This window comes from Apostichopus japonicus, chromosome 16 (genome assembly GCF_037975245.1).
Source record: "Apostichopus japonicus isolate 1M-3 chromosome 16, ASM3797524v1, whole genome shotgun sequence".
In the NCBI taxonomy this organism is placed as follows: Eukaryota; Metazoa; Echinodermata; class Holothuroidea; order Aspidochirotida; family Stichopodidae; genus Apostichopus; species Apostichopus japonicus.
The window spans coordinates 36221962-36237068 of NC_092576.1; the positions used below are offsets into that span (position 1 = coordinate 36221962).

General features: G+C 38.2%; 1 protein-coding gene across 3 annotated transcripts in view; it reads left to right on the forward strand.

Annotated features, from left to right (window-relative positions):
• The window catches only part of LOC139982273 (autophagy-related protein 101-like), a 68276-nt gene that overhangs the window by 17223 nt on the left and 35946 nt on the right, over positions 1-15107 (forward strand). Inside the window, exons 5-9 of one of the 3 annotated variants that reach the window (XR_011798087.1) lie at positions 4309-4416; positions 6225-6351; positions 7180-7408; positions 7999-8201; positions 14086-14162. Coding sequence is in view for 1 of the 3 variants with exons in the window: in XM_071994960.1 (XP_071851061.1) it covers positions 4309-4416 (108 nt within the window). In the remaining 2 variants the exon portion in view is untranslated. The remainder of the gene's footprint in view (positions 1-4308; positions 4417-6224; positions 6352-7179; positions 7409-7998; positions 8202-14085; positions 14163-15107) is intronic. The other 2 variants (XR_011798088.1, XM_071994960.1) reach the window with 2 other exon arrangements.

Consider the following 15107-nt stretch of genomic DNA (forward strand, 5'->3'; position numbering starts at 1 on the left):
TCATTGAGTACTGCACTGCTCCTTACACACCCAGAGGTATTACTTTACTGTATGCCCTAGACAATACAGGAGTCATTGACTACTGGACTGCCCCTTACACAAGGGCGGCGGAACCGGGGGGGGGGGGGGGGCACAGGGGTCACGTGCTCCCTCCCCACTTTTCCTCAGGTTAAAAATGTGCCCTTTTTCTACATAAAAATTGAGGTGTCTCAAGTTAGCAAGAGGCCAGGGAACCAGAATGAACACTTGGGGAGGGCCGTTTCCGGCCATCTGAGGGGTTTGTAAAACCAAAAATTTTCTTGTTCGCTCCGCGCCAACCGATGGTGGCGCTCCGCTCAGATAGTCGTGCATACAACTTTGCAAATCCTGGCTACGCCCCTCACTTTTAATGAATTACTGTGGGTCAAACTCAAAGCTATTTCGAATGGAATAAATTGTTAAGATATTAACAAGAAATAAACTCTAATTCGAAGATTCCTACATAAGCAACTAGCATGATTTCACCTCATTTTGTCTCAAAAGAAAACTTGTTCCTTGTTTCCCAATTTGCACATTGGATATTGCAGTGCTAGTATGCATATTTTCCTTGAAGGGGGGGGGGGGGGGTGTTGATGGAGTGATGTGTATACGCAAATAAGATAATACAATAAGAGTTATAAAGGTAATATAAGGCTGCATCTAATCGAATTTCTGCAAAGTGCCCTTTGATGTTGGTGCCCCCCCCCAGATTAAAAGTGCTTCCGCCGCCCTTGCCCTTACACACCCATAGGTATTACTTTACTGTATAACTCTAAACACTACAGTAGTCATTGAGTACCGCACTGCTCCCCTACACACCCAGAGGTATTACTTTACTGTATAACTGTATGCCCTAGACAATACAGTAGTCATTGAGTACTGGACTGCCCCTTACACACCCAGAGGTATTACTGTACTGTATAACATAGACACTACAGTAGTCATTGAGTACTGCACTGCCCCTTACACACGCAGAGGTATTACTTTACTGTTTAACTGTAAACACTACAATAGTCATTGAGTACTGCACTGCCCCTTACACACTCAGAAGTATTACTGTACTGTATAGCTGTAGACACTACAGTAGTCATTAAGTACTGCACTGCTCCCTACACACCCATAGGTATTACTTTACTGTATGCCCTAGACAATGCAGTAGTCACTGAGTACTGGACTGCCCCTTACACACCCAGAGGTATTACTTTACTGTTTAACTGTAAACACTACAATAGTCATTGAGTACTGCACTGCCCCCTACACACTCAGAAGTATTACTGTACTGTATAACTGTAGACACTACAGTAGTCATTAAGTACTGCACTGCTCCTTACACACCCAGAGGTATTACTTTACTGTTTAACTGTAAACACTACAGTAGTCATTGAGCAGTCATTGAGTACTTTATTGTATTGAGGTATTGTATTGAGGTATTGTATTGTATTGTATTATTGTATTGAGGTATTACTTTACTGTATAACTGTATGCCCTAGAAAATACAGTAGTCATTGAGTACTGCACTGCTCCCTTACACACCCAAAGGTATTTCTTTACTGTATGCCCTAGACAATGCAGTAGTCATTGAGTACTGCACTGCCCCTTACACACCCATAGACCTGTATTACTTTACTGTTTAACTGTATGCCCTAGACAATATAGTAGTCATTGAACACTGCACTGCCCCTTACACACCCAGAGGTATTACTTAACTGTTTAACTGTAAACACTACAGTAGTCATTGAGTACTGCACTGCCCCTTACACACCCATAGACCTGTATTACTTTACTGTTTAACTGTATGCCCTAGACAATACAGTAGTCATTGAGTACTGGACTGCCCCTTACACACCCAGAGGTATTACTGTACTGTATAACATAGACACTACAGTAGTCATTGAGTACTGCACTGCCCCTTACACACGCAGAGGTATTACTTTACTGTTTAACTGTAAACACTACAATAGTCATTGAGTACTGCACTGCCCCTTACACACTCAGAAGTATTACTGTACTGTATAGCTGTAGACACTACAGTAGTCATTAAGTACTGCACTGCTCCCTACACACCCATAGGTATTACTTTACTGTATGCCCTAGACAATGCAGTAGTCACTGAGTACTGGACTGCCCCTTACACACCCAGAGGTATTACTTTACTGTTTAACTGTAAACACTACAATAGTCATTGAGTACTGCACTGCCCCCTACACACTCAGAAGTATTACTGTACTGTATAACTGTAGACACTACAGTAGTCATTAAGTACTGCACTGCTCCTTACACACCCAGAGGTATTACTTTACTGTTTAACTGTAAACACTACAGTAGTCATTGAGCAGTCATTGAGTACTTTATTGTATTGAGGTATTGTATTGAGGTATTGTATTGTATTGTATTATTGTATTGAGGTATTACTTTACTGTATAACTGTATGCCCTAGAAAATACAGTAGTCATTGAGTACTGCACTGCTCCCTTACACACCCAAAGGTATTTCTTTACTGTATGCCCTAGACAATGCAGTAGTCATTGAGTACTGCACTGCCCCTTACACACCCATAGACCTGTATTACTTTACTGTTTAACTGTATGCCCTAGACAATATAGTAGTCATTGAACACTGCACTGCCCCTTACACACCCAGAGGTATTACTTAACTGTTTAACTGTAAACACTACAGTAGTCATTGAGTACTGCACTGCCCCTTACACACCCATAGACCTGTATTACTTTACTGTTTAACTGTATGCCCTAGACAATACAGTAGTCATTGAGTACTGGACTGCCCCTTACACACCCAGAGGTATTACTTTACTGTATAACCGTAGACAATACAGTAGTCATTGAGTATGCACTGCTCTTACACACTCAGAGGTAATACTTTACTGTATTACTGTAGCTACTTCAGTAGCCTAGTCGTCATTGAGTACTGCACTGCCCCTTACACACCCAGAAGTATTACTGTACGGTATAACTGTAGACACTACAGTAGTCATTAAGTACTGCACTGCTCCCTTACACACCCAGAGGTATTTCTTTACTGTATAACTGTATTCCCTAGACAATCCAGTATTCATTGAGTACTGCACTGCCCCTTACACACAGAGGTATTACTTTACTGTTTAACTGTAAACACTACAGTAGCTTACTGCATTGCCCCTTTACACACCCAGAGACCTGTATTACTTTACTGTTTAACTGTAAACACTACAGTAGTCATTGAGTACTGCACTGCTCCCTACACACCCAGATGTAATACTTTACTGTATGCCCTAGACAATGCAGTAGTCATTGAGTACTGGACTGCCCCTCACACACCCAGAGGTAATACTTTACTGTAGACACTACAATAGTCATTAAGTACTGCACTGCTCCTTACACACCCAGATGTAATACTTTACTGTATGCCCTAGACAATGCAGTAGTCATTGAGTACTGGACTGCCCCTCACACACCCAGAGGTAATACTTTACTGTAGACACTACAATAGTCATTAAGTACTGCACTGCTCCTTACACACCCAGATGTATTACTTCACTGTATGCCCTAGACAATGCAGTAGTCATTGAGTACTGCACTGCCCCTTAAACACCCAGAGGTGTTACTGTACTGTATAACTGTAGACAATACAGTAGTCATTGAGTATTGCACTGCTCTCCTACACACCCAGAGGTATTACTTTACTGTATAACTGTAGACACTACAGTAGTCATTAAGTACTGCACTGCTCCTTACACACCCAGAGGTATTACTTTACTGTATGCCCTAGACAATGCAGTAGTCATTGAGTACTGGACTGCCCCTTACACACCCAGAGGTATTATTTTACTGTTTAACTGTAAACACTACAATATATCATTGAGTACTGCACTGCCCCTAATTCCCACAGGCACATTCTCCTGTTTAATTAAATCTTGGATCCACAGTCAGGCTACAGTTTAACAGCATGCAGTAGTGTTATGACTTATAGAGTAGTACATTATGAACCAAACATGCAATCAGTGCATTAATGTAAACTGTTATCCAAGATGGCAGAATTAAAACCAGATTTGTTGTTGATCTATTCTGGTATTGTTATGTTAGCAAATTTACCTTACACATACTCGTCAACATGAATTTTTACAAGATCCTTTTTTTTTAACTTGTCACATCTAGGAACTCTAGTGTCAAGTATGTACTCATAGTCATATTGATTCTGTTTGTACTCATACCTCAAGTCTGATTGAAAACCACCAAAATAACATTTATTTATATTACATAAAATTCACAAATCCCTCAAATTTCCCCCTCAAAGGTCAGATGCAACTCTCCAACTTTAGACAAAAACCTCCGACGAGAAGTCTCAGCATTTAAAGATGTCTTACGATCCACAGATGTCAACGCAGGTCTCCAAAGTGGACAGGTAGGTTTCTCTGTTGCTATGGCAACTGTATTAAAGTTTTCCAGTTATAGGATTCCACTCGGTGATGTTGGCATTGGTGGTGAAACTCCATCAAATTTAAAAATCAATATGAATTAAAAGTTAAAGGTAAAAGTCTCAATCAATGGAGATAAAGTGCCTTGCCCAAGAACACAACATAATGACCCAGTCTTGGCAAGACCTTCTGACATGACTTTGTAACAGTTAACCTCTGGTCATTGGTAAGTTGTCACATCCACACATCCAAGTTTGCACAATTCAAACAGTCGCTCTACAGTGTGCCATATGTATGTGTTCCCCCGGGGGACTTCCCATAGGGTGCAGCTACAAACCAGGTCATGCAACTATATGTACAAGATACCTCTCAGGTCCCAATTGGTTCACCTGGGTAAAGAGCAGTGGTGATAAAGAGCCTTGCAAAAAGACACAGCATAATGATCTGACCAGGAGCTGAACCTGCAATCCAATAGATTGGAAATCCATGTGATCACAACACAGTACCTAGTGAATTCATAGCAGTGGTACCTTAGCTTATAATTATATTATTTTGGAATTCATTTGTTACTTGTGTATATGTAAGCTATGTTTGTCTAAGTGAGTAAAAGCAAAGTAATTAGACAAAGAACACTAGTGTAGATGTTTGTTATGAACTCAATGTGCAGAACCATTGATACACAGGAGTGAACTTGATGTCACTTGGGTCAATTGGGGTTACCAGGGGTCAAATTGTGAAAACTTTGTAAATACAATATCTCAAGAAGAAAAGCTTGAGCAGACCTACTATTTAGTTTGTAGATGTACCACATTAAGAACAAGAAGCCTATTGTTTTAATGGAGGTCAAAGTTTAATTGGGGTCACCAGAGGTCAAGTTCTGAAAACCTTGTAAATATGGTATCTCAAGAGGGGGATCATGGACGAACCTCATATTTAGTCTGTAGAAGTACCACCTTGACTACCAGGAGCCTTTTGTTTTTGATTGAGGTCAAAGTTCGTTTGGGGTCACAGGGGGTCAAATTTTGAAAACCTTGTAAACATGATATTTCAAGAATGAAAGCTTGGGCAGACCTCATATTTGGTTTGTTGATGTACCATATCAAATTTAAGGAGCCTATTATTGCTTTTGGTGATGTGTCCATCAGAGCTGACAGGTATGAATAACGCCTAGAGGTGCCCCTGTAGTGCCTCTATTTGCATATGTGTTCATTAGAGCTGGCAGGTATTAGTAGTGCCTAGAGGTGCCCCTGTAGTGCCTCTATTTGCATGTTTGTTCATTAGAACTGACAGGTATGAGTAATGCCTAGAGGTGCCCATGGAGTGCCTCTATTTGCATGTATGTCCATTAGAGCTGACAGGTATGAGTAATGCCTAGAGGTGCCCATGGAGTGCATCTATTTGCATGTGTGTTCATTAGAACTGACAGGTACGAGTAATGCCTAGAGGTGCCCATGGAGTGCCTCTATTTGCATGTGTTTTCATTAGAGCTGGCAGGTATTAGTAGTGCCTAGAGGTGCCCCTGTAGTGACTGTATTTGCATGTGTGTCCATTAGTCATCCTTAAAAATAAGTGAAAATACTTGCAAAACACCCTCAATCATATGTTTAAGGCACTAAACAAGATCATCAAAAACTTAAAGCCTATAAACCTGCAAATCTACTTGAGCATATAATAACAATGAATATGCCTTCTGCCTTCATACCCACTAGTGGATATATAACTGCAACAGCAATTGCAAAACTCGGTAAATTACCTTTAAAAATAAACACTAATGGATCTTGTGTTTTTGTTACAGGTGGCTGAAACAGTATGTATGTGATCGGGTCAATGCAGTACATTGTCAGTAACATTGTCAGAGCAGAGTGGGTAGCTCTTCTGCCTAAGATGAGGAAGATGGTACAATCATCAAGAAGACACTATGGGTTAGTGTAGATTTCTTGCAAGAAAAGATCGTTCAACAGCTTTATGGACTAGACAGTTACTGTGAGAATATCTTGATAACAAGGCAGGCCAGGCAATACCACTCTCCCAGGAGGAGAACTTAGCCAAGAAAAAAATTCCCTTCCCGGTAGCTGGACTGTTTCACAAAAGTAAACTTCTGGAGTTTTACTCACAAGACCTCTAGCCATTAAGTTCCTAAACTACTGTACCCCCCCCCCCCTCCCCTCTACCATAGCCAAAACCTCCTGCCGGTTTAAAAAAAATTGAGCTTATCTAAGGAGAATGTTAAATCATTCTGAGCATATGATTTATTAATTAGATACTAAATGAGGAGATTCTTAATAAGGGAGTCAATGAGGTTTTCTTTAATAATTTTGTTGTTGTTGCAATGAGAGAAGATGAACTGTTTATACTCGGCACTGACTTCCTTTAGTATATTATTTTTAACAGTGTTTTGCATTGGCATTAAGTGTTGGTATTCTTACCATTTTCTGCTGTAGGAACACCACTATACATAACATTAAAACAACAAAACTTAAAAGAAACCTAACAGACTCTTACAAAATTTTAGTGTGCAGAAATGCCACTATATATAATAGTATAAACAATAAAAAATAAAAAAAATAAACATATCCTAGAATCATACTAAATTGTTGACTGTTGGAATACCACTCACTATACATGCAATTAAAAGCAATAAGTTATGACACTTTGAAAAATATCATGCGCTATGAATTCAGCTGGTGATTAAATGTCTGCTCATTGAAATTGACCAATAGCAAGTACTTTTTATGTTTCTTTTGGCATAGACTAAAAGCTTTTCAAGTGGACATATTTAATTCCTGCCGATGAGATCTGGTTTAAAGTTGGAGGTGACAAGCAAGGATGGAGGAAACTTTAGGCAGATTTTCCAAAATAGCTGATTTCACCACAACGCTGTTGTGGTCACCATATTTCCAGCTGATGACTTCAGAGCTAACCTCAAGGGATACAACAACACTTTGAGCAACTCATGGAGTTACCCAAAGTAGAGTGGAAGTAAGTAGTTAACCAAATGTAAGTTTACATTTCGTCATTAAGAAAAGGTACTAAACTTTGACTGAAAGTGGCAATCTTACAAGCCTCTATAGGCAAAGCGCTAATAGCTTCATGATATATCTTAACATTAACAGAGAGGAGATACTACAAATCTTCATGTTTGGTGATTATGGATATCTTCGTCTTGTTTATGGAATTACAGGAGCCAGTGGTAAATTCATTATTAGTTATGTAGGTTATTAGTTTTCAGACCAAATGTGTCAAGGTCTGGGACGGCAATTGTTTTTTATTTCTCTTAGTGGCGAGTAAAATTTATGAAGGGTCTTTGTTCAACAGTTTTCCAATTGGCTTTCCTTTTATTTTTGAATGGGCCAGAATTGTATCTGGGTTCCCATTGACCCCCCTCCCCCCACCCCCCTTCATGGCTAATCTACAGAAACCCAAATATACTGGATTAAATGCTTCACCATCAAACTAATGGCAGCGTGTTCTCTGTTGATCAAGGCATTAAAATAACTGGGCAATTATCCTTATCTTTTAACATATATATATATATATATATATATATATATATATAAATATTACTGTAGGCCTTCACGGTTGCCAATACTGTATCACTACCAAAGAGGAAATGAGGGTTCCATTGGAAGAGAGAGGTCGATGTCCTCTGAGATCACTGTACAATCTGAAGTAAAATCTGTAACCATACCGCCAACATGGGGAGAGACCATCAACAGCAAAGGATTACTTCAATGTCATAGGTGATCATCTTTTTGAAGTTCCATTAGATCAGGTGAAGTAAAAGCACCTTTTTGGTTCCTTGCCTTAGCAAAAGGAAATCGGGTTTGTGTGTGTATGTGTGTGAGTCTCTGTGTGTGCATCTGTGACACTTGCTTGGGGACACTGTAACTCAACAAAGAAAAGTTGGACTAAACTCAGACTAGATATATAGATCCGCCATAGTGAGAAGGTGTGCCGTATTGTTTTTGGTGCCTGTGAAGGTCACCAAAGGTCAGTTAGAGGCCAAAAATCACATTTTAAAAAAAAAAGCAATAAATCCCATTGACAGGGTCAAGTTTGAATTTTGGGAGTAATTGTGAATGGGGTAGGGGATAGTTTCCAAACATAATGGTTATATTATCCAAGGTTAACAAAGTTCAATTAAGGGTCACAAACTAGCGGGGCCTCTAGTTTGTGTGGAGATCTTCGTGTGCATAAAATCTGTAAGTTTCACTCAGGGTTCCTGCTGGCTGTTGCTAATACAATCCGACCCCCTCCCCCCCTCCCAGAAAAACAAAACAAATTGGGCAATCTTGTGGGGTAAATGAACAAAATCCTATTGCAAGGTTGAAAAGGTATGTTTGAATTTGAATAAAAAATACAGAAATCATGAATTTATTTTACCAGACTCATTTATTGCTATAACATATCTTGAAAAGCATACATGAAAAGCCTCAATAGGAGTGTTACAAACTAGAATGGGGTGATATTTCTCCCGTGGTTCAATCATTAAAAAAAACTTTGTCAGATTAAGCCAATATTTTCAGATAACTGTTTCAAGGGATGCAAATATTATAAACAAGTTGGTCCCAAATGGCTGTCCCAATCACCAAATTGTGTCAGAGGATTGAAAATACAATATATTGATATAAAAATTATACAGCAGTATGTCGACTCATATATAATGGACAAATACATTTTAATAAGAACTGAAAAGTCAAAGTTCTATTAAAAACATGTCATGTCATGACTCAAATCCTTGCTTTAAAATGTGCTGCTACACAACAAGTGTGAAGTTGACCAGAAAATACTGGATGATTTTCTGGATGAAGACCATGGTCTTCTTACAAACAGTGGGATAAGCCAAGTTGAAAACATAGTATGATGCTATGTATGCTGACAGAGCTGAAATCAACCAACTGCTAGAGCCAACTTCTTCCCCATCAAATATTGTAAAGTGGGTTTATTCTGCATAAGTGGGACCATTTCCCTTGATGTAGAGGGCTAAATATTTAAATCTTATTATGAATTACATTTTAAGTATCAACTAGTTAAAAAGTATGATAATTTCGTTTTAACAACAGACAAACGACAACGGTCAGAGGTCTATTCTTGTTTTTACACCTAGAGGTTTTGATTAACCCTCTCCAACACACTTAAAATGGAAAGGTCTAACTTAAAATTGTCATTAATGATTAAGATGATTTTCTGAATGAATACCATGGTCTTCTTTCAAACAGTGGGGTAAGCTAAGTCGAAAACGTAAAACGATGCAATGTATGAAGACAAATCCGAAATCAACAGACTGCAAGATCCAACTTCTTCCCCATCAACAAATATTGTAAAGCAGGTTGATTCTCCATAAGTGGCACCATTTCCCCTGATGTAGAGGCTTGGGGGTCTTCATTCTATAAGCAAGAAAATACACCATAATATTTTACATGGTATGGTATGGTACAGGTGATTATTGGTATCAATGTGGCTTTTAGTCACCCTACTTGAACCTGAAATAATTTGGCTTTCTACACCACTTTTTTAAATCCCATTCAAGTGTGATTTTAAGCAAAATGTGTCTGGTTTTAAATCGTCCGTAGGCCTTCCTGATGTTGAGTATAGTCTTTTAAGAACTCCTTTTTTTTCTAAAGTAGAATTTGTTTATTTGTTTTCTTCCTTTTTGAAAATAATAATTGTAGAAGAAAGGATAAAAATAAAATAAAATGGTATGTATGAAATTCATAAAAAAAAAACAAAGGGAAACAAGTGTATAGGGAAAATAAAATAATCAATACAGAGCAAATTGTGATCAGTATGTTAAATATTTGACAGTAATTATTATATGTGTAGGCCTATATATATATATATATATATATATATATATATATATATTTATTTATTTATTTATTATAACTTTGCTATGCACTAAATCTTAGTTGAAATTGAATTAATATACTAGTTAAGAAGTAGGGAAATTCCCCTAAGAAACTGAACAAACTAATCTCAGGCGCTATTGACAGTGTGATTACCTAAGTTCAGTTCCTTAATGGCTTTAGATTGGACAATAATTGATTTATTTAAGACGGAAATAAATCTGTTCATAGAAACTAGCATATTCCCTCCAACACAAGTTATAACAACGGACCCAAGCCCCGTTATTATAACATGAACACATCTACCGCACCTAACCATTTTTCCTTCACCCCGTAACTACTCCTTCACTATACCCTGTAAAGTATTACTTCCTTTGCCCCCTTTCTTTCCTTTGCAACTATAATATGTTTCCACAGCCCCTTCCCTACCTTATACTCTAACCCTACCATGTTACACTTGTGGTTGACCCCCCCCCCTTTCCTGCTGATATGTTAACATTTCTTCAACGTCATTGATTTATATCGTCTAATTTAGTTATTTATCTATTGGATCTTCCGGTTACCAAAAGGAAGTATATTTCATTATTGCAATAGTCCATTATAGTTCATACCTTTATTTGTATCCATCTTTTACAGTACCACCTACAGTACCCCCCCCCCCCCACACCTCGTCGTGCATCTCTAGTGAGAAAAGAAAAACAAAGTTTAAAGAGCAAATACTAGTAGCTGGGACCTACAGTATTCTAGGCCTTTCTCTCTCTAATACACGCACAATCACACAAATTAATTTCATCCAGATAAGACTGCCTCACCATACTCTGAAGAAAGTTTTATCCATACTGTAGTTAAGAGTTAATATGCTACTATTATATTATCGTACAGTGATCACGCTGTTTCTACACACACTGTATATATCTGACATATGCCATCTTTGTACAGACCTACTAGTGATGGTTAACTTTCCTTTCATTGTAATCTATATGATGATGTACACTGTATATTCAAGCCCATTGTATTCTTTATACATGACCTGTCAATCGCGCGGTAATACGTCACGTGACTAAATGACTGCAGCTCCGGTATCTGGATACTTCAATGATCTGTTGTTCTGAAGGTCATTTTGACAAGTACTAAATCTGTCTCTACGTATTTTTTTTATAATGTTAGCCACACGATGTTTGGAAGAAAACGTTTCAGTCGGCGAATTTTTGGATTCTGCTAGGGAAGAATAGGATCACTACTACTGGTGCCCCCCTCTCACATCCCCCCTTCTTTTTTTTTCTTAAAGGTCACACAGCGTATTTCTTATAGCAAATCATTGCGTTTAGGGACCACATTCTATATATCGTCTAACATTCTTATTTCCGGGTAGGAACCCCAATGCCCTACGTTGGCTTAAATGACCCCAGGGCAACATACCCTCCATTATAAAATACGACTCTTGCCCTCCTATCAAGGTCCATGCACCTACTTTCATTTTGAACTTATCAAATATTATTTACTAGCACAACCTTTTTTTAGAGCTAATTTATAAAAACATAAATTATAGTCTAAACATACCTCAGAATGCATCATTTGGCTTATATTTTATTTTGTTTTTATTCTGGGGGTGAGGTGGGGCACCCCTAAACCACCACATATAGGAGTTACTGTAGCTTCAGTGATCCTTCGGCAGCGCCCACTCAGTTATACAAATATTTCATTCACAGCTGGCCCTGCTATAAACATTAAAGTCACTACCTGAATCAGTCGGAATAAAATTCAAATGTTACACTGTACCCCGTCCCCCATCGTATAAATTCATCCGCACGACACTGGGTTTCGTGATTAAATGATGGCATGTTGTAATTACTTTATCAAATGTTTACAAAAGAAAGAAAAATAGAACCTTGTATCATTACGTAATCGTATCAAGCCCGATATCGCATCGCGTTCGTGCATGTTCGTGATGAAAGGTTACAGTAAACCTTGATTTTCTTTCTTTACGCCATTCCTATACGTGCCAAGAATCTCGGGGTTGTACACTATACTAATGAAATCACAAGAAATGATATGAACGTTTCGATAAAACTAACCGAAATAGCACTTACTGTCCAGACGTTCACATCATTGTAGGCCTAATTTCATGAAGGAAGTGGAAATCTCAGAGGTGGGGAGGGGGGGGGGGTGTCAGTCAGGCTAAGAAATTAAGCACAGCTTTAATGTTTCATATGCTCATTAGAGTACATTACATTTGCACATTTAACTTGCGACATAAAACATACCGTGTTTATCAAACTATTATCAGGAGATATACCACCACGTCTTTAATTTATGCATAAATGTTATTTAGGTCGGTCCGAATAACAATAACAACAAAATGTAACTTTAAAGGCATTGAAGAATCACCCCAAACCGCGTGCCGCGCTCTGAAAAAGTTAACTGTCCGTTGCTTGCAAGTGACGTTTTCTGCTTGTCGCTACAAAATGCAGACAGTAATGAAACGTGATACCTTGTTATCTTTAGCTGGACATGAGATGTCCATCGCTGTATTGTTTGTACACTGCGCTGTGGGTATTGACCGCAGCTGTATGTATTGACTGTACACTAGTGTCTAATTACCGAAGGTAGCAAGCTGTGTGTGTATTTTCCGGGATCGATGGTGGTGTGCAGCACTTCTGTTACACTTCAATCGAAACTAGGTCAAATTACCGGCATTGGACGTTTCTTTTTGCGCGAGTCTTCACACCCTTTAATGATACATTTTATAAAAGCTGTCAATATATGGAGGAAAATAATGTAAATTTGCGATGTCAGCTATACATTTGTGGCAAAATATAGTCGATCATTTTTATGTTAATGCCTTAACAATAGATTGATGACGTAACGAAGGTTCATGTCTAGTTGTATTTGTTGGTTAGCTTATTCATGTGTCCGTTTGTGCATAGTGAGATTAACTTAACATGCAGAAAATTAAGTCGGCAACTTACAATTATATTCAAACGAATTGAGAGATAGAACACTGATCAGATCCTTCTTTTCTACGACCCGCCCGACCCGCCCCCCCCCCCCCCCGAAACCCTTCAAGGGTCCTTGATAAGTTGGATATACAGTACCTTCTATTTAATGTTTGTTGTTGGTGAAAAGCATGAACAGAGCTGTACTTCAATTATTCACTGTTGCCCCACTGTCATATAAGTTATCATCAGTTTCGGATTGAGGCACCCGATACACACATAGAATTATCTACTGTAAATCAGTAAAAACTGGATCTCGCTATAAACCAGTGGAATGTGGGATTAGGATTAGAGTATAAGAACTGAGACTATGTGACTGTGTAATCCCAACAAATCCAGTTTGGATTTATTCGTTGAAATTACAGATATCCTCAGTTATTCCTGTAAACCTTAATAGCGCATTCTACTGAGTTATCATATTTGTCAGCACAATCCAGTATTTTACTGTGGTACAAAACTTAAGATTTACGGTATTAACTGTCATCTCTTTGTGAATCGGTTGATTGAGGGCTCGACGTCATAGTGGAACCATTTTTGATACTTTTGGATTTGGATTTAAACCTTTATCCTTTGAAAAAAAAGCTTCCATCATTTTGAAAATACCGTTTAGTTGTTTTCAAACTTTTCCATAGCCGGTGTATTCCTGATCGTTCCTAAAAAAAACGTTACTGGTGTGTGAGGTTGTAACAGAGGAAGGAACAACTATTGATGTATTACATATGATGAGTAAATCTTGATACTGTATTCGAAATAGTAACAATTAAAGAAGGATGTAATGACAAATGACTGATTCTATTTCTTTCTCTGATTATAGCCTATATGACTGTCTGCTGCCCTCATCGATACCCGTCGGACCATCTCTATCCACACTGAAATCTCGGGGAGTGAAAGGTAAAGTTCATATTTATTATTCGATTGATGACTCTGTCATGTGTCATGTTGTTTACAGTTCAAACCATTTCAGTAGCCGACATTGATCGGGTTTTAGTTTCAGTCAAACTGAGGGCGCTAAATATCACCGGGCGTCTTTGCCTGTTGCAGTAAACATGTACAGATCTTCATGAGTCAGAAACTTTGGGAGTTATCGTTAATTGTTGATGTTGTATAATACACAGTATAGTGTACTTTGCAACAAGCTGAGTAAATTGGTTTTCTTGATAAAGTCAATCTGCTGCATTGAAGACTGTCATAAGCCATCACGATCCTACATTATTTAGAAGAAAATACTTATAACTGTGTACTGAGCCCATCTTACAGAAACCAATACTAGAATAAAATAAAGACAGGCTGTTTGATTGCGTACGTCATTAGAAATAGCAATATAAACAGTATCGTAGGAAGCCATTTAACATACGGAGACAGAAAGGGATTTTGTTAGGTCTTAGGGTTTTCTTTCGGTACTACGGTGGCTAAAGGGGGATACTGGAAATGTTGCTTTTTTATACCGAAAACTCAAAATTTCAATCTCAAATTTCGGGTTATTTTCTCTAATTTCCAACTATTTATCAAAAAGTAGCATCGATGAATTGTCGACTTCTTCATCGAAATATTGACGATGTTTGTCGGAAAGTCTACTTTGTTTATTATGACCTGACCGTTAATACATTTTAAATTGATGTTTAGAAATGAAATTGTTAAATTGATGACAAGAGCTCCTTTTAGACCCATCTATTTAAATTTGACTTCTATGTCAGACTGCTACATTCTGTCAAAAAGTTGAGAAAAGTCGAAACACGACGGATGAAGAAACGTATGGAAATGAACTCACACCATTACAGAGTTGCGACTAATGATCCAACTGTACACTCTAAAAAACGTGTTTAGGAATTGGACATT